This window comes from Gopherus flavomarginatus, chromosome 3 (assembly GCF_025201925.1).
Source record: "Gopherus flavomarginatus isolate rGopFla2 chromosome 3, rGopFla2.mat.asm, whole genome shotgun sequence".
NCBI lineage: Eukaryota > Metazoa > Chordata > Testudines > Testudinidae > Gopherus > Gopherus flavomarginatus.
The window spans coordinates 255,283,915-255,309,765 of record NC_066619.1 but is presented as its reverse complement, the minus strand read 5'-3'; the positions used below and the strand labels follow the sequence as shown (position 1 = coordinate 255,309,765).

At 40.9% G+C, this 25,851-nt stretch overlaps 1 protein-coding gene across 6 annotated transcripts in view; it reads right to left on the bottom strand.

Moving 5' to 3' along the window:
• LDB2 (LIM domain binding 2) overlaps window positions 1-25,851 on the bottom strand; it is a 513,042-nt gene that overhangs the window by 61,595 nt on the left and 425,596 nt on the right. For all 6 annotated transcript variants that reach the window (XM_050947879.1, XM_050947881.1, XM_050947882.1 and 3 more), the window contains 3 exons: window positions 8,440-8,612; window positions 2,587-2,709; window positions 278-361 (listed from right to left, as the gene is read on the bottom strand). In XM_050947879.1, the coding sequence (XP_050803836.1) occupies window positions 278-361; window positions 2,587-2,709; window positions 8,440-8,612 (380 nt within the window). The remainder of the gene's footprint in view (window positions 1-277; window positions 362-2,586; window positions 2,710-8,439; window positions 8,613-25,851) is intronic.

Below are 25,851 nucleotides of genomic sequence, written 5' to 3'. Positions count from 1 at the left end.
AAAGAAAGGCCAGGAAAAACACAGGGGCAGATCCAGCTTCCATTTAAGTCAATGACAAATTTTCTATTCACTTCAAGGGGGCAGGTTTGAGCCTCAACATTGCTATGTGCTGCTTTGTTACCCTAATTCTAATCACAGTATTACTCCCCCACCCTCATTAAGGGCTCCTTCCAACCTTACCTGACTGGTTCATACCCTATTTTTGTTATGTTGGCTCAACAGTGCTAGTAACCTTTTAAAATTACTCACAATAACTGGCAAGTGCAGTAGCGCTTACCCTGAGGTAGTTGAGGGTGAAGTTAGTCAGACCCATTCGGGTGATGTTTTTGGACAACTGCTCCAGCACCTGAGGGTCTTGTGCCTAAGTAGGAAGGAAACAAGGAAATTGGCACTTTGCTTTTGGTTTGTTTTTTGAGGAGGGAAATCACTCTTGTGGAAAAATTACATTTCAAGACTAGAATTAAAATTTAAATAAATAAAATCACTCCAGAGGTCTTTTACTGGATTTGTAATATTAAGCAATACTAATTTGTTGTAAGACAAAGTCCATTTCAGATGGTCTTTCTATAACTCCCTCCACTGCTCCAGCTCATCTTAAAAGCTAAATGCATTTATATACAATTACTATTATATATATTATATTAGCACTTGGAGACCCTAACTGAGATTGGGACCCCAGTGTGGTAGACACTGTACAAAAGATAAAGTATGAGACAGTGACCATGCCCAAGTCTGTAATCTTTTTGTATCACATTTTTCTAAATACACAACTGTTGCTTTAAGTGATTAACCCAGTTGTGCAAACTCTCATTTACTTTCATGAGGGTTCTGTGTCGGAGGGCTTGTAGGATCAGGCCACAGACTAGAAGATCTTCTGGTAGGGACTGTGGGTTAGATTTTCAAAGGTATTTAGAAGCCTAAAGGTGCAGATAGGCGATTAGTGGGATTTTTACCTACTTAAGTGCTTCTGAAAATCTCACTAGGTGCCTATCTGTATATTTAGGCATCTAAATACCTTTGAAAATCTGGGCCTGTATCCTTAAAACCTTTGTGGCCCTAATGCTGCAGATCACTGTGTGCAGTTGGAACCCCACTGACTTCAGTATTTGTATAGGCAGGGCCGGTGCTTCCATTTAGGCGGCCCAGGCAATCACCTAGGGCGCCAGGATTATTGGGGGGTGGCATTTTGCCGGGGGGGGGGGGGAGCAGGCGGCTCCAGTGGACCTGCCGCAGGCATTCCTGTGGACGGTCCGCTGCTCCCGCTGCTCTGGTGGACCTGCGGCAGTTCCACCGGAGTCGCGGACCAGTGGACCCTCCGCAGGAATGCCTGCGGTGGGTCCACTGGAGCCGCGGGACCAGCGCGCGGGGCGGCGAAATAGCCGTGCGACTAGGGCGCTAAAAACACTAGCACCGGTCCTGTGTACGGGGCCACTGGACTTGGCAGAGCCCAGCTTACACATAGAAGATACTGCTGGGTGGAGAGAGAGTGAGCTAGAGGGTTCCTGGGAGCTGCAGTTCCCAGCATGCCCTGAGAGAAGGAGAGGGCAGCATGCAGAAAACTCCGTGCAAGCCTGGGACCAAGCATCAAGCTGTTTCTTCCTCTGGATTCCTGGGCTCTAGGGGATGGAGGGAGATGGGTGTCTGGGCAAGGGGAGCCTCATGGTTGGGCTCTGGGGAGGAGGGGGTTCAGGTGTATTGGCTGGCAGGGGGGAGGCCTTGCAGGTGGGCTCGGGGGAGGGGAGGAGGGGTTGTGGGTGTCTGGCTCCCTCCTGTGGGGAGAGGGAAAATAAGAACTGGGTTGTCATTGGAGTTTCTTTAACTGTCTTCTTCTGGGGGGATTTTTGTGTATGTCTGTATTGTTACAGACATGCTTGCTAACCGGTATTTTGACACAAATTACCAAAATAATTGAAACTGGCATGATTATGTAGTGTTATTTTGACAAACAAGATTTTCAGAATTTTGCAGAATTTTAAAATATTGTGCACAAAATTTTCTGGTGCAGAATTTTTATTTTTTTGGCACAGAATGCCCCCAGGAGTTACAATGTAAAAGTACTCTGGAATTCTGGTTCATGTCATTACAGAGAAGGGGCTTTTAATATGAAAATAAGATCTGGATTCGTGTTCCGAAGTTTTGGTTTGGCCCATCTCTACCAAAAATGTGGGTTTGAATGTATGTGCTATCTCCTGTGAGTATAAAAATCAGCTTTCACATTTAAGGGCCAAATTCTTCTCTCAGCTACAGTGATGAAAGCCCACCGATTTCCGTGGCGTTGCATCAATATAAATGAAAGTGGACTTTGGCCCCAAATCTTTGTCATGCAACCCACAACGACAAAATGAGATTCAAGAAAAATGTATTAGAGCGAAGTGAAAAAACTGTGAAAATATAGTTACAATACAGCCTTACACGAAACATTGAGAAACAGGGGAAAGTGATGAAAGAAGGGCTTATAAATTAATGTGGTTGCAGTCAGAACAAAATATTTATAGTTAATTGCCTGGGCTGTGAAATTTGCTGAAGTTCTTTAAAAATATAATCTCATCTCTTTGCATTAGGTCAAATGAAAAAAGGATTACTTACATGCATGGCTAGAATGCTGCGTGGGACTAATTCTCTGTACTGTCTAATGGTAAAGTGCCATGTTTTTATTCTCATAAGATCATCAAAGGTAAACTCCAAGATAAGACGCCCTTCTGTGCATACCTAGGATTAATGAAACACATGAAATAAAATCTTCTAGGAAATCTGTGCAGAATTACAATATTCTCACTCATTTAAACTAAACACCAAAATATCATTTGTATTTTAATGTTCATTGTCATTGGATTAATTGTTTCCCCTTCTCTAGAGAAAGAATGAGGGAAAGTAACTTCACAATGACGATAATAACTTATTGCACTCTAGATTTTATAGCATTGTGTGTACTAAATCTTATTTATTGCACTATTTTTGTTTCCTTTTTTAATCACCACTGCTAATTAATGATACTAAACCTTTCAGCATAGGTGACTGTTGTGCATACTTGATGTCAAGCTGCTGAGCCAGTCGTTCCCAACCTTTTAAAGTTTGATCCTCCCTACTAATGGATTAATGTATAAATGCACCATTTGCATCCACTAGCAGTGCATAATGCCCCAGCATGGTTGCTGTCAATACTCATTTTTCTGTTTTTTTTTCTTATTGTCTTTTTCCAAGTGCTTCCTCCTCACATATACATCCCCTTTTTATTTTTAATCTGGTTTTCTTCTCTCATTTTCTTTCTCTTTTATCAGCTGCCTATCCCGCAGATTTGCCCCTAACTAGAAAGCTATATGCAGGTGTCCCTGGGTCTGCACTGGTAGCTCCATGGAATATTGAAGCTGAGTGTTGTGGGAGCAAAGAAGAGATACTTAGACCAGTATGCCAATGCCTGATCTTGTAGCTCTGTACTCGTGAGTTGCCCCCCACAGTCAAATAATTCATATCGTACTGTGAAGTATGCTGTATTAGAAAAGCAAGGGGCTGGGTGGGCAGGTAGAAAGATGGGTAAATGCAGTTGCGTACTGCAGGAGAAGGGAGAGGAAGTGGCTGGCTTTCATAGAGCTGCCCACAGCTTGATCTGTGAGCAGTGAAATATCTGAGTATCATGTGGCTGTCATGCATTCAGTCTTCTTGAGGGTGCCAAATGCACTCCTTGCATGGGGCCCTGGCTAGTGGATCCCTGAAGCATTGTACATATTAGCAGCACTGGAAACTCTTTTTAAAAAACTGGTTATGAATTTAGTCTCAAAGCTCCTGTTAGGAGTTAGTATGACGGAGGGAACCTGCAGTGAAAGAAATAATGAAAGGAGAGAGACAGTAATTAGTGAAATGTTCTTACAGTACTGTGCACAGACAATTAGATAACAATTTTCCATTAAAAAAAAATTATTGCAACTTTAATCAAATAACAGCTCAATTAAATAAAACAAATTGTAATGCTAGTTTGCTAGTTAGTCTGTTTGCACGTTGGTGTGACCACCAGACCCAGGTTTATTTCGTTTGTGGTTTTGCAGTGTGTATTTTTTCTGATTAACTACTCATTTGATGCTGGTGTCTCCTCAGTTTGACTTGCTTTAGCATAGTGTTCAAAACCACTTAGACTAGGCTACCAGGCATATTGTGCCGGCAAAATATTGTAGGCCTAGGAAAGAAAGACTTGTTAATAAGTTCTGGGTTCTCTTATTCACTGTACCCTCAGTCATGCATTCAGTTTTGTATAGCTGATGACCTATATCGAGGATTCATTCCCTCACTTGACTCTTTGATGTTCTCATTATTTTCAAACTAAGATTAAAAATTTCACACACACGACTCTAATACTCCAATGTGAGGTAGCTGAGCCTATCAATATTACTGTACTGTGGTCAAGGATCCTGGTTATTGCCCAGTGAATATTATACTACATCAGGTTTATAATAATTTCTTACAATAATAGCCCATACATATGCTCCCAAATATGTCTTCTCTGAAATGTTAAGAAATAGAGCTCTCCATAGACGTTATTTTATGCACACATGTTAACAAATGGTCACAGAAAAGCTGCAACACATACCTCATATCATTGGCAAAATTTTACTCATCTTATAAAGGAATTTAATTTTCCCCTGTACAAAAGAATTTTGGGTATTGCTTCTAATCAATAAAATTAATGTAGTTCTTATTTGAAGTTGGCCTCTTTTTTTTAAAGAAAAGGTGTCTTTCCTACAGAATCCAAAATCAAAAGAGTCTCCAATTAAGAAAACATTTTCTGTTGTGCTGAATTCATGTTACCTTACTGTGAGCTCTGACATTTTGTTTCTGTGGTAACCAAAATCAGCTGATTAGTTGGCATGGCAACAGAAAAGATGTAATCCCAGCAGACACACTCTAATCAATGCCCCCAGCACAGATGGTCTCCGGAGGATCAACAAGAAAGAGGCTGGCAGGCATTCAGTATGTCACGTGGTAGCTTTAGACTAGGCCAGGAAAAAGAAAACTAAAAAAGAACATTTCTCAAACTAACCAATAGCTTTTTAACCCCTTCCTTACATTGATTAATTGTAGGCTATTCAACGGGTTGAACCCATGAAAAATGACCTCAAAATTGCTTTCTATTGGATAGAATGTAGTTTTTCTAAAATAAAAAATCTTTTCGTCTCTTTTCAGCCCATATTAATAGATCATTTCTCAAACCTGTTCCTTCACTTGAAAAGCAGTCTAAAGCTTATATGAATACATACAATTAGTAAGATTCTTTACTCAGTAAGACTTAAAAAGATAAAGTGAGCTTTAGTGTTATACTTGTGAAGTATGGATGATTGAGTCATTGTCAACTGCAGAGAAAAATGTATTTTTATTATAACGATACGTGCATGTAGGCTATTACCATTTTTAGTAGAACTGATCTCTGTAAAGTTCATTTATGTGAGGTTATTGGGAAATACAAAAATCACTAGCACTAAAAAACAGCTCAACTACCATATAAAGTTTGAGTATAAGTAAATTATAAGAGTCTGGTTTAATTCTGTGAGAGCATTGCTTCCACTGTGTGAAGGGAAAAAAAATCTAAAATCCAAACACCAAGGTGAATTAACATGGTCGCTTGGATGTTTAGAACCTGATTTTACTATCACAGAAATCAGTGGCAAAACTGTTAACTAGGACCTTTAATCCTGAACATGAATTTCCCTTCTTTTATTAGTTTCAATTCACACCCTGAACGTTATTAAAGTATTTCAATTAATTTATTTCCTTCGGATTTTATTAAAAATGTAGCATTTACTTCTTCGTTCAGTAAGATATTTAAACACTTGGGTAACTTTAAGCTGGTGAATAACTCCCCCATTGAAATCAGTTTTGACTACTTGCACTTAAAGTCAGGTATATGCTTAAGTACCTTGCTTAAAAAAGAGAAAAAAATTACTAATCTCATATTTACTCAGTACTATCTAATAAGTTGACCTAAGCAGGAAAATACAAAAATGCACAGCATGTGGATCATTGATGCAACAGATGATCAAACCTCTATCAGGACTGTTCCACACTATTGTATTAAAACTACTTAGAGAATTTTTAGCTTACAGACTGTTCATCAGACCAAAGTGGGTGCTAAACAACAGCAGTGTGCTTGATGTGTTTGAATACTAAAAATGTTTACAATAGAGTCACTAAAGGAAGGAAAAACCTTACTCGACCAAATTCTGACACGGTGTTAAGTGGGTGAATTAAATTTAATGTAGTTACACATGTTACATGAGGTTTGAATTTTGTCCACTGTACCCAGGCTGCAAGGGCACAGTTCTGTCATTACATGTGCTGGGTCCTTATTGACTTCACTGGGAGTTGTGCATGCACCTTACGGGGCAAAATTTGGTTCTAACTCACTTTCGAACATGCCAAGCAATGTTACTCTTTTCTCCCTAATTCTACATTCTAAAGGCGTTTTATGAAGAAAAATAATGTTTTAATTGTAAAAACATATAAAAACAATTTAAGTTTTTTCCTGAAGCTAAGTTGTATCCCTGAGTGAACTTTCTACTGAAGTACAGACATTTACAGAACCTTCACTATTGGAGTGTGTATGTTGTCACTAAGACTCCAATTTTGCGAATCTTTGCAAGATTGAGACCAAACTGCCATCACATGTATGAAGTGCTTATCTTGAAATATATGGGATCTGTATATATTCAGCCCAAGATAGATTTTGGTCCTTAGCAGCATTCCATCTTTTTTTTTTTTTTTTTTTTTTTTGTATCAGCTGGATACTATTTCCCCCTCTGAAGGAACAGCGCTGTAGTACAGTGTGCTGACAATGCAAAACAAATGTGTTAAATCAGCAAAAGTATTTACTGAATGCTAGAGATTCCAAAGGAAGGGTTCCAAAAAAACTGCTTCTCTGTGTAATATTGCATTAAACCAGCTGACCCGTGTTCTGCCCTTTGGCCAACTGCGCCACAAAGGGGAGAAAAATCATGGAAATGACACAAATGTTGTTCAAGTGCCATGCAGAAGGGACAAATAGCTACACTATAGCTTTCTTCCACTGCACATAGCCAAACATCTAGCCATGGCTGCAATATGCAAGCTCTTCATTGGCCAGGTGGTAAGGAGGGGTCATCTAGGAACAGCTAGTTTACTTGGCATGCTTCCTTCTCTTTGTGGGGCAAATTTTTGATGCAATACATGCATCACAAACTCAGAGCCCCAGTAACTTGAGTTGGTTGGAATGTTTCAGTAGAGCCCTTGAGATTTTTTGTGTTTTGTTTTGTTTTCATTCCGTGGAATAGACCCAAATGTTGAAACCTCAAAATTGTTCTCAAAACAAAATTCTTGTTTTCTGGCCAACCCTACCAGTAACTAAATCTCAATGTCCTTTAAATACTGTGAAAGAGGTATGTGAATATGGCAGGCAAGAAGTCAATGCAATCTGATGGAACAAGTTCTACATGATCAGACCATGCAATGAATACCCTAGAAATTCTCAGTCATCACAATGCCAGCGGCCTATATTCTCTGCCTGCACTAGAACCTCACCAGTACCACATGGCAGTGAGGAACATAGAACAGGTTTAACGGTTTCCTAAAGGCTCGGATACATTTCATCAGTCCCCTTCCTCTTGTACTTTTCTCCATTCAAACAGTGGGAGTTAGCCATCTGAGGATGCATAACAATAAGAATAAAGGCTAAATAAGCAAAGCATGTATTTCCAGTCTCACTAACCAGTTTGTTGTAATTTTTCATTTCAAGTGTGTCATTTAATTCCAAAAGATTTTTATTTTATTTAAATTTGGTATATCTAATTGCTTTTCTGCCTGTTTGGTCTTGTTTATATAAGTATAATGCACCCTATCTAATTATATGATTTAGCTGCAAGACTGGAAGGGGCCAAAGCATGAAGAAAATTCAATCTTTAGTCAGACGTGGTGGACACCTATTTAGAGCCTGATCTAAAGACTGCTGAAATCACTGTGAATCATTCCTTTGACTTCAATGTGCTTTGGATCAGGCTCTATTGTATTAAAGCACCAGCTGTACTGAGAGGTCCCAGTCCCCAATGGGTAAAATATCTAAATAAAGCATGTTAACGAAAATGTATCAACAATGTAATCATTCACTGTTGTTTTAAAATTAAGATGAGATAAAGTACACAGGCAGCTGAAACTTAGTTCCTATAAGTTTGGTGCCTGTGATGGCTTAGTTTTATGTGCCTTCTCTTGCAAAACTTCCTGTGAAGACTGCAAAAGATGCCCACAAAGCTTTCCAGTCATGTAACAAATAATAATAATACAAAATATAAAGGATGAAAGTGCTTGAGGCATTAGAAATCAAGAAAGCCTTTAGAAAAACACCGTAATAATTATCCTTCAATACTCCCTGAAAAACACACACACATACACAAAACACAACATGTTTTACTGAGTCTTTCCTGTTACCTTGGTAAACATGGGTTTTCCATGCTGGGTGACCATGGTGCACTGATCACAGTCCACTGTGATAGATGAGTTGTGGTATGACTCTTTTGAGTGCTTGAGAATGTAATACAGGTCTGTTACACCTCCTTCAAAGACAGTGCTAAAATAACGAGGAATTAGGGTCCTTCCAATGGCTGTGAGGAAAATACAAAGCAAAAATCAACAAATACTCTAGGTTATAACAAACACAATATCAATGTTTTAAAGTGAAACTTTCATTTAAAGAATATAATACATATTCTCAGAGAGCTACAGAACTAGAGTCTCCACCTGCTCCCATTGAAATCAATGGAAAAAAGCCTATTCTCTTCAGTAGATTTGGACCTCAGTTTGTATAGCTTTTTTATACAATTGGTGAACTAGCTTCTTTCTTCCTGAAGTTTTGGAGATTCTTGTAGATGTTCAAAGGTTATTGCTACACAGGAGCCAGGCTGGGTAAATCTTGTCTGAAACTTGGATGCTATATCCCATTTCCATAAATAAATGTGTAAATAAAACCAGAGCATATGTGTGCTTATGTAAATACATGCACGCACAGAAACATATATGCATAGAGTACATACACATATGTATTAATACAGTATATACAATATATATGTATAGCTAATATAGTCTGTTGAATGGAATGAGAACTATAGGAGGAAAACAAAAACCCTGCGATTGAAAGAGGGCCTGACAGTGGGATGCAACCTATAAATCCACAGGCTAATAGCACAGAGATCTCTTTTTCAATTCAAATGGAAATAGTTGCCTATATACGGTAATCTAAAAAGGCTGAAGATGCACATGGGGTAAGCCTGCACTGTGATACAAGACCTGCGCTGCGGCTGGCCCAGGTCAGCTGGCTTGGGCTGCAGCATTATAAAACTGCAGTGCAGATGCTCCAGCTCTGGCTGGAACCCAGGCTCTGAGACCCCAGCTGACCTGGTCTCTGAGACTCGGTGCCGCAGGGTTTTTATTGCTGTGTAGATATACCCTGACCATGGATATGGGCCGTATGCTAAGAAAAATTTGACCAATAGAGCAGCCTCCATTCGTTTTTTAAAATCCCAACTCATAGACTTCAAGGGACAAACCCTGTAACCCTTGGAAACAATTCTCATTGAATTCATATCACTGAAATCAATGGCAGTTTTGAAGAAGGACTGCAGGACTTAGCTCACAATAAATAAATAAATAAACAAGCTCTGAATGTTTTTCAGCTGCACAGAGCAGTAGCAGTAATCGACATCAAAGGGAAATGCGTTATGTGCAATTGATGTTTTCCTGCTCCATTTTTGCAGACAGTTTGGCTGCCATCAACAACTTAAAACATCAAGATAACATTTTCAGAATAGGTACTTTCTGAACAGATCAATATTGTATTTTTAGAATGACTTAATAATACTTTGAACTTACAATATATTATGTTTTTCACCTGAAAAATGTTTTGCAAATATTAATTAATCCTCAACATTCCTGTGTCTATACTCCTGTGTCGCAGTAGGTAAAGATTAACTCCATTATGTAGAGGGAAAACCAAGGCAGACCTAGTCTATACCAACAGAGGAGTCAGTATCAGAGCCCAGATTAGAACTCATTAATTCCTAGCTCAGACACTGAGATCATGTCTCTCTGTCTTGTTCTGTATGTTTTGAGGGTAATTTTTAAAAATGCACTTCCTTTGGAGTTCTGCCTGCATAAGAACTAAGGAATTTATATATCTGAGAGTGGGGCTTGGGAATTAAAAAGTCTGACACTTTATAGATGAGCAGTTTTGTGGAAGTAGTATAGGTCTTTCCACATTACTTTCAAAAATATCATATATAGCTGTCTCAGCCAATTTAATTGTGCCAGAAAATCCCAGGGTTTAATAAATCTCTTTTTTATTTTCTATATTATAATAATATAACAGTACAATAGATAGATACATATAGAAAATAGGGTTTGCTAAAAGTTTTTGCTGAGATATGGAACTTTAACATGGCTATGAATGCCTTATATTACATTGAAGTTTTATGTATAATTTATAAATCTATACTGAAGTCTCTGGATATAAATAACAAGTCAATGTATAATCTGAACAATTATTCTACCATACAAGCCCCCATAAAAAACTCACCTATGCATCAATTATGTATTAATTTACTATAGTCTTTTAATTTAATTAGAGAAACTAAAGTCCAGTGAATCAGCAGAAGACTTTTCTAAAGCTTTAAGTAACAATTTCCTATGTTGCTCAGTATGGTATATTGTAAAATGAGAAAGTTATCCATCAAGTTAATTTCTTGCTCCCCTAAGGCTAATTAGGACAAATTAAGTTTCTTGCTAATCATCCAGAGCAGTTACTGCCTGATATGAAAATCCAGGATTTGTACTGATTGCAGTAAATGTATATTCACGTTACTTGTGCAGTGCATGAATATCATGAACATATTTTAAATGCAGTTTAAAATAATTTGATAGGTGGTTCCCAAAATGGTCTGGTCGCATGGTGCTGGCTTTCCTCTTTGCTTCCAGTTGCTGCAACACATTAAAGAAAGCTAGGTATGTATTGAATACTTTCCTGTTATTACTTTTACACATAAGCAATGGCTGTGATTGCCACAGAGATATTATGCAGCTGTGTATGGAAGAGTGGGGGTTTCCATAGTCATGAATGGGAAAGGAGGTGTCCCCATGACTATCTCTCTATAAAGATGTGCCCTATTCTGTGAAGAAGCATGAAAACCTTTTGCAGTATGATGTCTTATTTAAACACAGCACACATGCAAGCGCACACACCAATTTTCTCTCTCTAAAACCAAAACTAACCAACACGAATGCTCAAATTGAACAAAAATCCTAAACAGGTTTTCACCACTTGGAAAGGTGCACCTAGAATTGGGGTGCACAGGGAGAGTCAATACAAAAAATTAATTGAGCACCATCTGTACTGTGCACTGAGTGAGGCAGGAGTTCTCTGGAAAAAATAGTATGTGATCATGTAATTAAAGACAAGGGGGATGAATAAAGGTTGCACAGGTAACCTTAATTCTGACATTTCCTAAGTTTCAAGTGCTTGATTTTGCAACTTGATTAATGTTCTTTTAATGTAGGTTTTTGTGCATAATTTCCTAGGTTTTTAATAAAGCAAACTGAAAGAACAGAAATTCTATTATGTGGCATCATACTGACAGCCAGATGGTTCACCCAAAGGTCCTAGTCTCCTTGCCCAGCCAGTATCTGTTCCCCCACTCCTTTTCCCTAGTCTCCTTATCCAGCCTGTCCCAGTTTCCCCTTTGTGGCTCCTTATCCCATCTGTCTCTCTCCCTGTCCCCCACTGGCTCCCAGTCTCCCTACCTGGGGTCATCCTTCAATCTCAGCCTATCCCCTACCCCAACAGTTCGTTGTCCCAGTCTCTTTGCCCAGCCAGTTCCAGTTCTCCCTCACTCTGTACACTGTTTGTCAGATTTGTCTCTCCTGCCCTCTTCTCATGTCCCCCCCACTAGTTCCTTGTCTAGGCAGTCCCAGTTTCCTCATGTTCCCCAGCTCCTCATCCAATCTCAATGTTTTCCCGTACCCAGCGAACTGGCTCCCAGTCCTCTCCCCACACACATATTCCTCACCATGTCCCAGCCCCAGTCTCCTCTCCACAGATCTCAGACCCAGCCTCCTTGCCCAACTAGTCCTAGCTTTCCTTCCCACACAGCTACCAGTCCCATCTTCCTTGCCTAACCAGTCACAGCCTGCCCTATCCCCAGGTCCTAATCCCAGTCTCCTTGCTGAGTCTGGCTGATGTACGGCGGGGTGGGGGGGCAAGGAGAGGGTCCCACAGCCTGAGTCCCATTGCAGAGCTTCATGGCCTTCTCCATTAGGTTCTTCCTAAGGCGAAGTTCACACCATTCCCGGGTACGGCTGGGGAAGGAATGGCAGATACTGCACTTTGCCGCAATGTGGGCTTCCCTGAGGCAGTACAAGCAACACTGGTAGTCATTGCTGACTGAGAAGGATTGCAGGCAGGAAGCACGAAGTTTGAAGTCTGGAGTCCTGAGCACAATCCAGTACCCAAACTGGGCATAATCCAGTACTGGCAGGGGGAAAGGCAGGAGCTCCCCAGGTCAGGGAGACTAATGATAAAATACTAAAACTATCAAATAAAAACTTTAAAACTCAGGCCACGTCCACACTACAGAGTAAAATCGAAATTAATAAAATCGATTTTATAAAACAGATTTTATAAAATCGATTTTACGCGTCCACACTAGGGCACATTACTTCGGTGGTGTGCGTCCATGGTCCCAGGCTGCCATCGATTTCCGGAGCGGTGCACTCTGGGTAGCTCAGTAAAAGAATGGGACCAATAACTTCGATTTCCGTCCACACTAACCCTAAATCGATTTAGTAATATCGATTTTAGGGTTACTCCTTTCGTTTAGCTGGAGTACAGAAATCGATTTTAAGACCCCTTAAAATCGATTTTAAGTGCCTTGTAGTGTGGACGGGTACAGCGTTAAATCGATTTAACGCTGTTTAAATCGATTTAACGCTGTAGTGTGGACCTGGCCTAGTCAGAATATAAAAATTATTTACAGCTCTCTAAACATCTTCACAGATAAAGAAGAAAGCCGAAGCTTCAGACACAGGAGGTTCTGACCCTGACCATGTGGCGGTGACAAGGAACTGGGGAGAGGCAGTCTGCCCACTTTTTATCTCCTTGGAGGAGACATAAGGTGAGCCAGTGCACATGTGCAAACCAACGGATACCACTTTCAAAATTCTCCAGCTCTGGACACATGGAGCGCATGCCTACTCACAGTGGAATATATGTTGAGATCAGCAGTTGAAGAAGATCAAGACCTTTCTAAGAGTTAACCACCACTGCCTTCATCAGTGACTGCACATTCTGCAGCCAAGAAGATGACTCTTTCCTCTCTCTTTCACTACCATTTAAGCATGCATTGATCTCTAGAATTTTGTTTTAAGTTACGCATTTAGGAATGGATACTAGCCTCCGCACTTAACTGAGTATCTGTTCTCATCCTGTTATTTCCCATGAAGGGCAGGTCACTGTGGCTTAAATGTGATAGTAAAAGGGGTGTGAAATGACAAAAAGCACCTGGATTTAGAATCAGGAAGAAGATATTTATATGAAAATAGCTACAAAAAAGGCATAGTTGATATCAGGTATTTTTAGCGTAATCTTATGCCAATATTAGCTAGAATAATGTACAATTTTTTTAGCCTATCCAGATGTGTAACCAAGGGAGCTATCTAGCTATGTGCTATTTTGTATATTTTTCAGTGAATCAGATATCGAAATGCAAATTCTAGAACTCAAGAAAATCATGTGGATTTATGACAGTCCCACAGTACTGGGATCCAGAAATCAATTAACTGATGTTTACACTGATCCAGAAAAATGGGTGACAAACACCACACTGTTAGTGATCTTCATATTACAGAACCTTTACAGAACAACATGCATGGAAAACTCAAAAGAATAGAAATTTTATATGCACTGTTTGAGAAGAGCTGAAGCATTTCATGGCATGTAGTCTGCTTCCCAGTGAAGTGAAAAGCATGTCACATACTAGCTTTTTGGCTGTGGCGTGCCATTGTCACTTAGCATGGCAGTTTGTGCAGCACTGTCATACCGGTACTAGTTAAAAGTATGTTCATATGTTTTTTCAGTTATTTCGCTCTTAAATAGAACAGAAAACCCATAAATTCCCAGAAACTTTGCCCTTGTTCTCCCCGAAAAGACTGCCATCTATCTATCTAGGTTTTTATGCTGTGCTTTCATATTGAAGTATCCAGCAGATACCCTTATTTTCCAAACTACTGAATAACAAATTACAAATCAAATTCCTAAGAATCTCTTATAAAATGAAGGAGGTGGGGATTTTTGTTTGTTTCTGTTTTTCTTTTGAGGCAGCAAAGAATCCTGTGGCACCTTATAGACTAATATGTTTTGGAGCATGAGCTTTCATGGGTGAATACCCACTTCGTCGGATGCAGAATCAACTGCCTCTTTTGAGGCAGTTGATTCTGCAAGTTTTCCACATACAATACTCCTATTTACTTGAGTGAGAGTTCTGCATGCTATAGAACCACAAAAATTAGACTCCCATTACATTTTTCATCGTTCACCACTATTGCAACAAACTATCTGCCATGTTGTTAGCTGGCTAAATGAAAATCTCTGTTTTTAAAATATCTCTTTGTAGTTGACCAGCTCTAGGACGTATATGGGAATCTGTTTGTTTCTTGACGACCAACAGTGTGGTCAGCACTATGCAAGACATGAAGGAATAAAAAAAGCCTGATTTTTATTGGCTTTGCGCTTTGCATCATCATTTACACTTGTTCAAGGGAGTGCAAAAGGGTGTAAATAGTGACCACTGAGGTGACTGAGTGAGGAATTCTGATCTGGTGATATTTGACACCATATGCACACATGTATATGACAACAAAAGACAATGGCAGTGGAGCCTCTGCCCCAAGCTATACAGACAGATAAGAATAAGACTTAACAACCCTGCATTAGACAACTCAGATACGATTTTGTTTTGCTTTTATATGCAGCAGGTCAGTGACAGCTTTTTTATTGGTAAGCATTTAGTGTTTGTGGGCTTTGCAAAGAAGTGAGTTCTAAGAAGGGATTTGACTAAATAGAGGGTGGGGTGGTTGGCACCCTGGGATAAGAGGGAACCAAACTTGTTGGGAAGTATAAAAGAAGGCACAGCAACAAAGCTAAAGGTTAAATCTAAATACAACCCAAGTGTCTGAAGTTGAGGATTTGAAGCTGAATGTAAGAATTTTATTTTTTAATTATTTTATTTGAAAGATGTACAGAAAAAAAAATCCAATAGCACCAACAACAGGGTGGCTGTATGAACAGGTCAGCCATATGAGAAGCATGGTCCACGTAATATATAACAGTCTGTCTTTTCTTCCCTTGGGATAAAAACCCTAGCAATGGGTGAAGCTTGTGGGGTTCAGGGTTTGCGTACCTCACACTGTTTTGGGAATTTTCAAAATTAGTTTGCATTTGTGACTCCATGATTTTTTTCAAGAGAGAGTCAATTAAAAGAAAAAATAAACATGTTTTCTAGTTACTGGGAAGCCTCTATTATTGTGATATTAGAGATAAAAGAACACGTCTTCCCTTTATGTCCCAAAGGTAGGCTGGCAAAATATTCATGGTATGTGTATTATATATGTGGAGGCTATAGTCTTTCCTCTCACCAAACCTGTTTGTTTGATGCATCTGTCATGTCTTGTCTTTTAGCCGATAAGCTCTCTGAGACAGAGACTGTCATTTACTATATGTTTATATAGAATCACAAATGGCAACCTGGTTGAGACCTATAGGCATTAACACAAGATAAATATTAAATAATAAAAAAAGACTCATGCCTTTTTCACGTCTAGATTGGACTGCACTGCATGATGTGTCTTAGATTAGATCTATTTGGAAGCTAAAGTTAGTGCAAAATTCAGCAGCTCATTTGATAAGAGCATCTTGTGAGCACTTGACATCTGTGCTCCACTATCTGCACTGGTTGCCTACTGGCCTCCAGGCGGAGTGTAAGGTGTTGGTTTCATCTATAAAGCCCCAGACAGATTGGGACTTTCCTATTTGAAATACCACTTCTCTCCCCAACCTGAATGCCACAGTTGTGATCAGTGGAGGTACTCTAGGTTGATTCTCCCTTGGTATGTGCAACAGGAGTCCTTCCTCTGATTTCAACTGGCTTTCGCTCAGGTGCCCTATCATAAAGACGGGGCTGCTGGGAAAGCATTCTGTGAGGGCCCCTCTGGTTGGGAATCTGCTCTCATTCCCTTTGGTCCAGAATGTCTTGACTGTCCAGCCATGTGCAGAGCCCATCTCTTGGAGTGAGTATTCAGGGAGGGCTGAGGCAGGCTTTAGTGAAGTCTGTGCATGGGGTGGGACCTTCAGTAACCCTGCTGAGTGAAGACTGTTATGTGATTGGGCAGAAGGGTAGGATCCTGCTGGCTTAGGTCTTCTTTACAATAATTTTTATATTGTAGGTTTAATTGATGTCAATGTTGCCCAGAGCCTGGGATGAGTGTTCTTTTATGTTCTGCTTTTGCAACTGGAATAAATAAACTAACATATATAAACATATATAATACACGATAAGCCAGTGTGATACATAAATTTTATTGGCACTCATCTGGGGTGAACTAAGAACTTAAGAGTAGTGTGCCCATCCCACATGCATGTGAGTTACACACACACAGACACACACACTCTCTCTCTCTCTCTGTTTCAGGTTTGAAAACAAAAAATATGAATTTGCTTATCCCTAGAAGAAGCTCCCATCAGATCTGGCAGGCATGCAGGGCAGTCAAAAGACAGAATCTCACAGACGTTCCATTGACCTTATAAATCCAAATTCTGCTATCAAATATACCATTAAGCAACCCACATGCTGCACCTACAAGCAGAATTTTGCACATAGACCTTCCAAAGTCTTTAGTGTCCACACTTGTTTCCTCTAATGGATAAAATTTGGCCCCAGTCATTTAGGCATTTTTTAAATGTATCATTTATTTAAAATATCTTATTAGTTTTATAATTATTTTACATCATATGTTTATCAGATTTTTTCATTAAGTGGATAAATTTAAATGCAAGATTAAATATATAATTCTATTACATAGACTGTATTTACACATTGAAAAATCTGTATAATGTACCAACATTACAGAAATGCTACTAAAGGAAAATATTCATTTAAAAATTTATATATCATTGTAGTTGGGGTCCGCCGGGGCTCGACCCTCCCTGAGGGGGAGGGGAGCCACACCGGCCTCACTGTCGTCCCTGCAGTTACAATCAGCTCTGGCCCTTTGGGGCAGGGCAGAGCAGTGGCAAAATCAAAAGTGGCCCAGCCCTTGGTTCGGGCGGGGCACCAAACACAGTAGAATCCGCTCTGGCCCTTTGGAGCAGGGCAGAGCAGTGGCAAAGTCAAAGGGGGCCCAGCCCTTGGTTCGGGCGGGGCCCCAAACACAGTACAATCAGCTCTGGCCCTTTGGAGCAGGGCAGACCAGTGGCAAAGTCAAAAGGGGCCCAGCCCTTGGTTTGGGCGGGGCGCCAAACACAGTAGAATCCGCCCTGGCCCTTTGGAGCAGGGCAGAGCAGTGGCAAAGTCAAAGGGGGCCCAGTCCTTGGTTTGGGCAGGGCACCAAATACAGTACTATCAGCTCTGGCCTTAGGCCGGGGAGAGGGGGAGTCTGCCACCCGGATACGGGTGGCAGGGGGAACGCAGGCCCACCCATTCCTCTGCGTTCCAGCCCGGGGCCCTGGTAGCAGCTGTCACCGCTGCCGGTGGTCAGTGGGGGTCCTGACCGAAACACACCGACATTGGCAAAGTTAGCTCTGCAGCCTGACTGGAGTCAGCTGCCCCCGGGCTACTTCCTAGCTCCCCCTCTACTCCTACCTGGTCCGGGGCCTCCGTTCCGGGAACGTCCAGGACCATCGGTTCCTCCCAGTCCGGGCTGGGTGGCAGGTCTGGTAATGTTTCGGGGAATGCGGGCCAAGCCTGGTCTGGGGGCTCCTCGGGGCCGTAGTAGGGGCGAGGCAGCTCTGGCAGCTCCTCATCGTAGCAGCCTCGAGAATGCTCCGGTGGCTCCTCATCGTAGTAAGGGCGAGGCAGCTCTGGCAGCTCCTGGTCTCGGCCTCTGGCTTGAGTAGTCTCCCAATTACGGGCGTCGGCGGACACATCTGCTCCTGCCAGTGGCAGACCTGCAACTGAAGGCTGAGGCCCGGCTTTTATTCTTCTGGGTCACCGCCTGACCCTCTGAGGGGCAGGACTTCCGCTCAGCGGCCCCGCCCCCATGGATGACTGATGGGGCTTGACCCTCCCTGAGAGGGAGGGGAGCCACACCGGCCTCGCTACAATCATGTAGACTAGATTAGAGTCATACACAGTAAAATGCTTTGTTTCCCAAACTTTAGCAATTTCCATTTCGGAGACCAGGTAGTTTACGGTCACACTAGCAACCCTATCATTACCAGGTATATAAGTTTCCTACTTCTGTTTAATGTTGATTCCACCTATCCTTGCTCATGCTACATCACATCATTTTAACTGAAATGCAAATAACTCGCTGTTTGGAAACAACACATTCTTGGATTCAATTTAGTACTTCAGGCTCAATATAGATTGGATGAAAACTCAAGAGCACACTAGTAATTTATTAAGGGTGCTTGATTTATTAAGCCAAACAAAACTATTTCTCTTCCTAGAGAATTAATGATCCTTAAAGATTTTCATCTATGGAAATGAAGGAAGTCTGAGGATTAGAGACTCCATCCACTTTGCTCTTGTACTGTTTTGTTATGTGACTGTGCCGTGTCTTCCTTTCTGATTCCTTGAAATCTTTGATAGGGTTACTGGTGAAGTGGATGGGGGGAAAATGTATATGTGATATATCTTGCTTTTAGTAAGGCTTTCAACAGAGTCCCACATGACATTTTCATAAGCAAACTAGGGAAATGTGGTCTAGACGAAATTACTATAAAGTAGGTGCATACTCAGCTGAGAGACCATACACAAATAGTAGTTATCAGTGGTTTATTGTCAAACAGGGAGAACATATCCAGTGGGGTCCCATAGGGGTCTGTCTTTGGTCCAGTACTATTCAATATTTTCATTAAAGACTTAGATATGGTCTCTCAGCTAGTTATGAACCCACTTGATAGTAATTTCGTCTAGATTACGTTTCCCTAGTTTGCTTATGGAAATGTCATGTAGGACTCTGTTAAAAGCCTCACTAGAAGCAAGATATATCACATATACAGTTTCACATATATCACATCTCCACTGAGCAGAGCGTATACTTATAAAATCTGCAGATGACACTAAGCTGGGAGGAATTGCTAGCACTTTGGAGGACAGGATTCTAATTCAAGATAACTTTGAGAAATTAGAGAATTGGACTGAAATCAATAAGATGAAATTCAGTAAAGACAAGTTCCAAGTACTGCACTTAAGAATGAAAAATAAAATGCACAGATACAAAATGGGGAATAACTGGCTAGGTGGGAATGCTGAAAAACATCAGGGGTTATAGTTGATCACAAAGTGTTCAACAGTTGTGAAAAAGGTTGATATTCTGGGGTGTGTCCCAGGTAAGATATAGGAGGTAATTGTCCCACTCTTCTTGGCATTGATCTGGCCTCAGCTGGAGTAGTGTGTCCAGTTCTGGGTAGTGCTCTTTAGGAAAGATGTGGATAAACTGGTGAGAGTCCAGAGGAGAGCTAAAAATATGATAAAAGGTTTAGAGATCCTAACCTATGAGGAAAGGTTAAAAAAAAGGGCATGTTTAGTCTTGAGAAAAGATGACTGAGGAACCTGATAGTCTTCAAATATGTTAAGGACTGTTACAAAGAGGATAGTAATCAATTGTTCTCTATGTCCACTGAAGGTGGGATGTGATGAGCAGTGCTCACTGGAGGTGTCGCCTAGTGGTTAGGGTACTAGGTGTCTCCTAGCCCCACCTCCACTGGTCTGCTTTTGCTGGGTGTCAACCCAACCCTTCAGTCAGGTCACCTCTTTGGTGTAAAGCAGACTTCTCTGGTGTAAAGGAGTCCCAAAGAAGATATTGGGTCCCATGCCCTCCCAAAGGTGGCAGGGGGAAGATCTTCAATCTGTTTTGCGACCCCGGACAGTATTCAACGACAGCCATAGAGTTTACAAAGTCTTTTCCCTCTCCAGATTTCCCGAAGAGGGGGCCTGGAAGAGACTCTTGCACACCCTCTATTACAAGGTTGCTGGTAGGCGAGCCCAGACCTTCCCACTCCTCTGCTTTTGCTGGGCTCTGGCCTAGAGTCTTGTGAGAAGCAATCATGTATGGCCTTAAGGCTGTCTCCCTGGGCCACTTCCTACCACTTAATACCTCAAGAGTCTTACAAACTTTTACACAGCAGCAAAGTAAAGGAGTATAACTCCTGGGATCAGGCGGCAGGCTTGTTTGCCAAGGGAAAGATTTCTGTAGCATTCTTCTCAGGGTAGGTCTCTCTCTTTGCCCTGTTAGGCTCCTTCTGAGGTGTCTGGCTCCCTTTTAAGCTCCACCTGCTCTGCCCAGAGTTGCTCCTTGATCCCTTCAGTTCCAGTGTGGGGTTATATCTCCCATCACATAGGACAAGTAGTAATCAGATTAATTTGCAGCAAGGAAGATTTAGGTCAGATATTAGTATAGCAAAGTATTGGAATATGCTTCCAAGAGAGGTTGTGGAACCCTCATCTGTGGAGGTTTCAAAAATAGATAAACATCTGTCAGGGATGATCTAGGTGTACTTGAGTCCTGCCTCAGTGCAGGGGGCTGGACTGATGACCTCTCAAGGTCCCTGCCAGCCCTACATTTCTATGATTCTGTGAATACCATACAGTATAATGATTAATTTAATCTGTTCTGCCTATTTTCAAACATGGCCAGGTTGCTTGCAAGTGTCTTTTTTCTACAGTAATTAAGTATACTGCCGGGTTTGACAGTTTGCTAAGATACAGTTTACACTGGTTTCTCCAAAAGTTTTGCCCAAGCTGTATTGATTCAGCAGGCAATATATTCCTTTTTCATCAAAAGTTTGTAACATATTCACCAGCTTTGCTGTCCTTTCTTTGCAAAACTCGTAAGTAAGGAACAAATGATGGTTTACTCTTCATGAAAATGAGATCTCTCTTCAACTCTTTATGGCTGGCTCTAAACACTCATTCTCATAAACATATTCTCTGAAGAAAACCTGGCAGCCCAATCTTAATTCCACCGTCTCTCAGAAAAAATCCAATATTTTATTCATTTTGATTTAAATAATAAAAAGAAGACTATACAAAGCTCTAGGGACCTGGAGACATAATAAATACAACAAAACCCTAGTAGCATTAAAATAATTATTAATTAATGAGCTTTGCAAACCTGCCACCCACCAAAAAAGTCTCCTTTCCACCTTTTTATCATTCTGGGAAACATACCCTCTGCCCCTTCCAAAACAGGTCTTTTGCAGCATATACCTCTACCCTGCTATAACACGACCCGAAATAACACGGGTTTGCATATAGCGTGGTAGCAGTGGGGCTCTGGTGGTGCTTTAAAGGGTCTGGGGTTCCAGATGCTGCTAGGAGCCCTGGGCCCTTTAAATCACCGCTGGAGTCCTGCCGCTGCTACCCCGGGGCTGCAGCAGCGAGGCTTGGGCGGCGCTTTAAAGGGTCTGGGGCTGTGACTGCTGTAGGGAGCCCCAGGCCCTTTAAATCCCTCTGGAGCCCTGCCGCTGCTACCCTAGGGCTGTGGTAATGGGGCTCCACCGGCGATTTAAAGGGCCTGGGGCTCCCCACAGTGACTGAAGCCTGGAGCTCTTTAAATCACCGCTGGAGCCCTGCCACCCCTACCCCGATATAATGGGGTTTCAGCTATAACATGGTAGGGATTTTTGGCTCCCCGCGACCGCATTATAGCGAGGCAGCGGTGTACTTGGAAGTCACCACATATGAGATATTTCAGAACAAGGGCCCCAGAGCCCTTGCAGAAAAAGCCAAATCAAATGCCTCTTCTCTTTTATAATGAGGGTGATCCAACTAGCACAGTAGTTCTGACCGTGGCTGTGGCAGTGTGGCTGGAGTGAGAAGAAATCTCTCAGAAAGGGCAGTCACAGGCCATCTACCACAGCTTAGGTCATAACCAACAGCTTGAACTCCATCTGGAGACCAATACGTAGCCAGTACTGGCAATATATGCTCCTAGTAACATCTCCACTCAGTAAGTAACCGATGCTTTCTGCACCAGCTTCAAGTTTCCGACTGGTTTTACGTGCCCCATGTAAAGTGTATTACAATAGACTAATATAAGGTTGCAGTGTTTTTAATTAGGCTTACCAATCATAAAAGGATGATATAACAGCTCACATGGCTTGGCATTTGAACAGCTGAACTAGGTTTCTGGAAGCTCACAGTAGACCACTCTGTTCTCCAAATACAGAATTCAAGACTTCTAATTGAAGATGGATGTAGGTTTATAGTCGGCAACTGTTCCAGGAAGAATTATGAACTAATCATTTGCCCACTTTCAATGTTTAAAAAAATTACTGTCAATTATTAATTTTACATAAACGGAAAATCCTATCTGCGATAAAGAATCTTTAGTTTTAAAATATAAACATTCACATTTGGAAAACCAAAACCATCACTCCTCAGTGAAGACCTAATATCTCAAGTTTCAGATCTGGGATCAGTAAAAGGCACAAATATATGTACTTTTAACAGAGTGCAAATATAACTAACAAATGTGTTGCCTTAATATAATCACAGTTGCAGTTTTGTCTGTGAGTATTGTCTGTATTAATTATTTTAGCTGACTTGGTCCAGCAACTGCACAGAAGTTTCAAAGGCATGCCAAAGCAGTTATCCACATCTTTATGACACTCTACTGTCAAAACATAAAGCACAACCAAGCTCAAGCAAAAAAACAACAAAATGCAAGACCATAAAAATGATGGAGATTGTGCAGGACAGGCATTATGGAGGAACAAATGCAATCCATGCCAGCACATAGTACCACAACAACATAGAAAATGATTCCCAGATAAATGGTCTGAAGAAATAAGGACAAACACATAAAATTCAAATGACAGCCCAACCAAAAGGGATAAACAAAAGACAGGCAAACAATCCACTTTTACTCGATCAAACAGACATCTACCCTCTGACTTTAGTTGACTTTGGCAGTATACTGAAGATTGTATTACACAAAAATTATGTGCATGAACAAACAAAGTGACATTAAGCCAAAGTGATAGCAGTCATACACTCTCTGGTGCCATGATCCTGTCATATATCATAAGCTAATTGGAGTTGGGCTGGGTCAGAACTTAGATGGTAGACCTCAGAATCAATACTTGGTTGCTGCAGGAAATGGTGTGCTGTACTTCTAGACACGACTAAAAGGCTACTGAATTTCAGTGATGGGTTAAGTGACCCATGTACACATTTCATTTTCATTATACTGGGCCAGATCATATCTGGTGTTAACTGACACAGTTCCATTGAAATCAATGGAGCTATGCCAATTTATACAAGCTAAAGATCTGGCCATTATGTTTGGGATCCTTCCAGATGAAAAGCAATTTAAACATTCAGTTTATGACTATGAGAGCAGGCAATCAAGCAACAAGAACCCTTCTGCCAGATTCATTGGCGTAAACGTTCTGGAACTCATTTACTATAGTCTGTCTCCAAATATAGTTCCCTCAGTTATTAATTCCCAGTGTCCACTCGAAGCTATGCTGATATGCTCTGGAAGTTGGAGGGCCATGGATAAAAGATCCGTAACTCTGCTCTAAATAAGTCCTCACCATTTATAGCCTTTGTGTGGGAAGATGTACTCCTGATACAGTATTACTCTGAATGGAAAGACAGAGAGATCTCTCTCACCAATGCACACCCTTAGAAATATAAAAAAACAAGTTGAGGGGTACTGAGCCAGAGGGTTGTGAACACAAGGTGGAGGGTTTCAAGTGACACTTTCGTTTACAACCATATCAAGTCAGTATCAACCCATCTTTATCAGCTGCTCATTGTTCATGAGCCTTTGTGAACTGTGTTTCCGGTCACAGTCCATTTCATAGCAGACAGATGTGCATATGATAAAATCACCACCACTTGCACTAATCTTTCCAGTAAACCCAAGAGAGCTCAAGGATTGAATGGACACTCAGAATGGATGACCTTTTCAACCTTAAAAGACATCTTTTCAGGACTGAGGCGTATTGCCAGGCAGTGTGGGAGGGGAAGCTTGCCTAGTCTGTGGACAGACAAATTCATGTTCAGGACTGTCAATCCAGCATCTCAATCAGCTCATTCAGTTTACAAATACTAGCAGAAAAACATACGTCCATAGCTGCAACAAAAGCTACTGTATAGTGAGGACCATGTATGGAGAATTTGTGGGAGGTGAGGGGTTTAGAGCAATATGATAAAAGATCTGCAAGAAATTCTCAAATTCATAAGTCTGCAGTGAGCATATGTGGATTGATAACCAGCGTGATTTTTCTGGTAATTTTATACTGTAGACATATGAACAATATCACACAGTGGATAACATCAGTTGTCAGTCACATACACGTTTTATAATAACCAGAACACTTTTTTCCCACACACAAAGCGGTTGGTGGTTAGCTTTGATTTCTTTTTCTACTGCAAAGCATTTTTTCTTTTTCTTTCATTCTTTTTCTTTTTAAAATGTTAATGGAAGTTAACTATAGAGAAAGTTAAAAACAGTATTCAAGAGCTTAGACCAAATAATCAGAAAAAATATTCCAGTTTTAAAATGTTCTGTTTGTTTATTACTTAGAGAACTAGTGCACTGCTTTCAGCAATACAAATCAGATTTCTGACAAAATTGTATCAAAACCATTTTCAACAAAGAGCAAGAAATGTAGCAAGTTTCCATGCTTCAGTCAGAACATATATTGTACACCATTTCCAAAAAAATCTTACTCAATTATACAGAAATAAATGTACGCCAATAAAGAGCGTGTATTGTAGGTTCTGTAACAAATCTGTACTGATGAGGAAATGACCCCTTCCTGTGATTTTCTTTCCCTTCAGCTGTGGGATATTTTCCATGTTTCATATAATCATTATGCTATCTTTTCTATATATTTGCCACAACCATTGACTACAATTTTTAGAACTGATATATGTAAGGAACCGTGACTGACAGTTTAAAAAAACAGTGGATAGACAACTTCAGGAACCTATTATTCTCATGATTTCAAATGATCAGAAAGTTATTTTAATTAAAGAAATATTTTTACTACTATATTTTGGTCTGAGACTTGGAACATTTCATTACAAATTCCAATCAGAACACACTTCCTTGAAGAACTGGAGAAATTCAAGATGGTAGAATCCCAAATAGATGGGAATAAAAGCCACCTATTTTTCATTGATATGGACATGGGACTTGATACAACTCCCAAAGCAACTAATGGGCAGCTTGTTGACTTCAATTGGGATTGAATCACACCCAGAATTTGTAGAGCTCCACGTGGATACAAAAAGGTGTATTCGCATCTGATCCACTATTCTCAAAAATTTTGTGTGGCTATCCGCATTCGCGGATTTGCAGGGCTCTAAACAGCTCCATAGGTTACTGTGCAGCAGTGACACAAGGCTGCCAACAGCTCCCACAGCCCCACTTTTCCCACAGCCCCACTTCTCCCCAGAGACCTCCTGCCCTGCCGCCACTCTGCCCCTACAGGACCTCCTTCTCCACTCTGGGCAGGGAGTCTACAATTCTGGGTCCTTCTATGCAACATCGCCCTCCCTGTTGGGGACTCGGAAACACCTACACAGTTGCAGAGACTCTAATGCATGCGGCCATTGA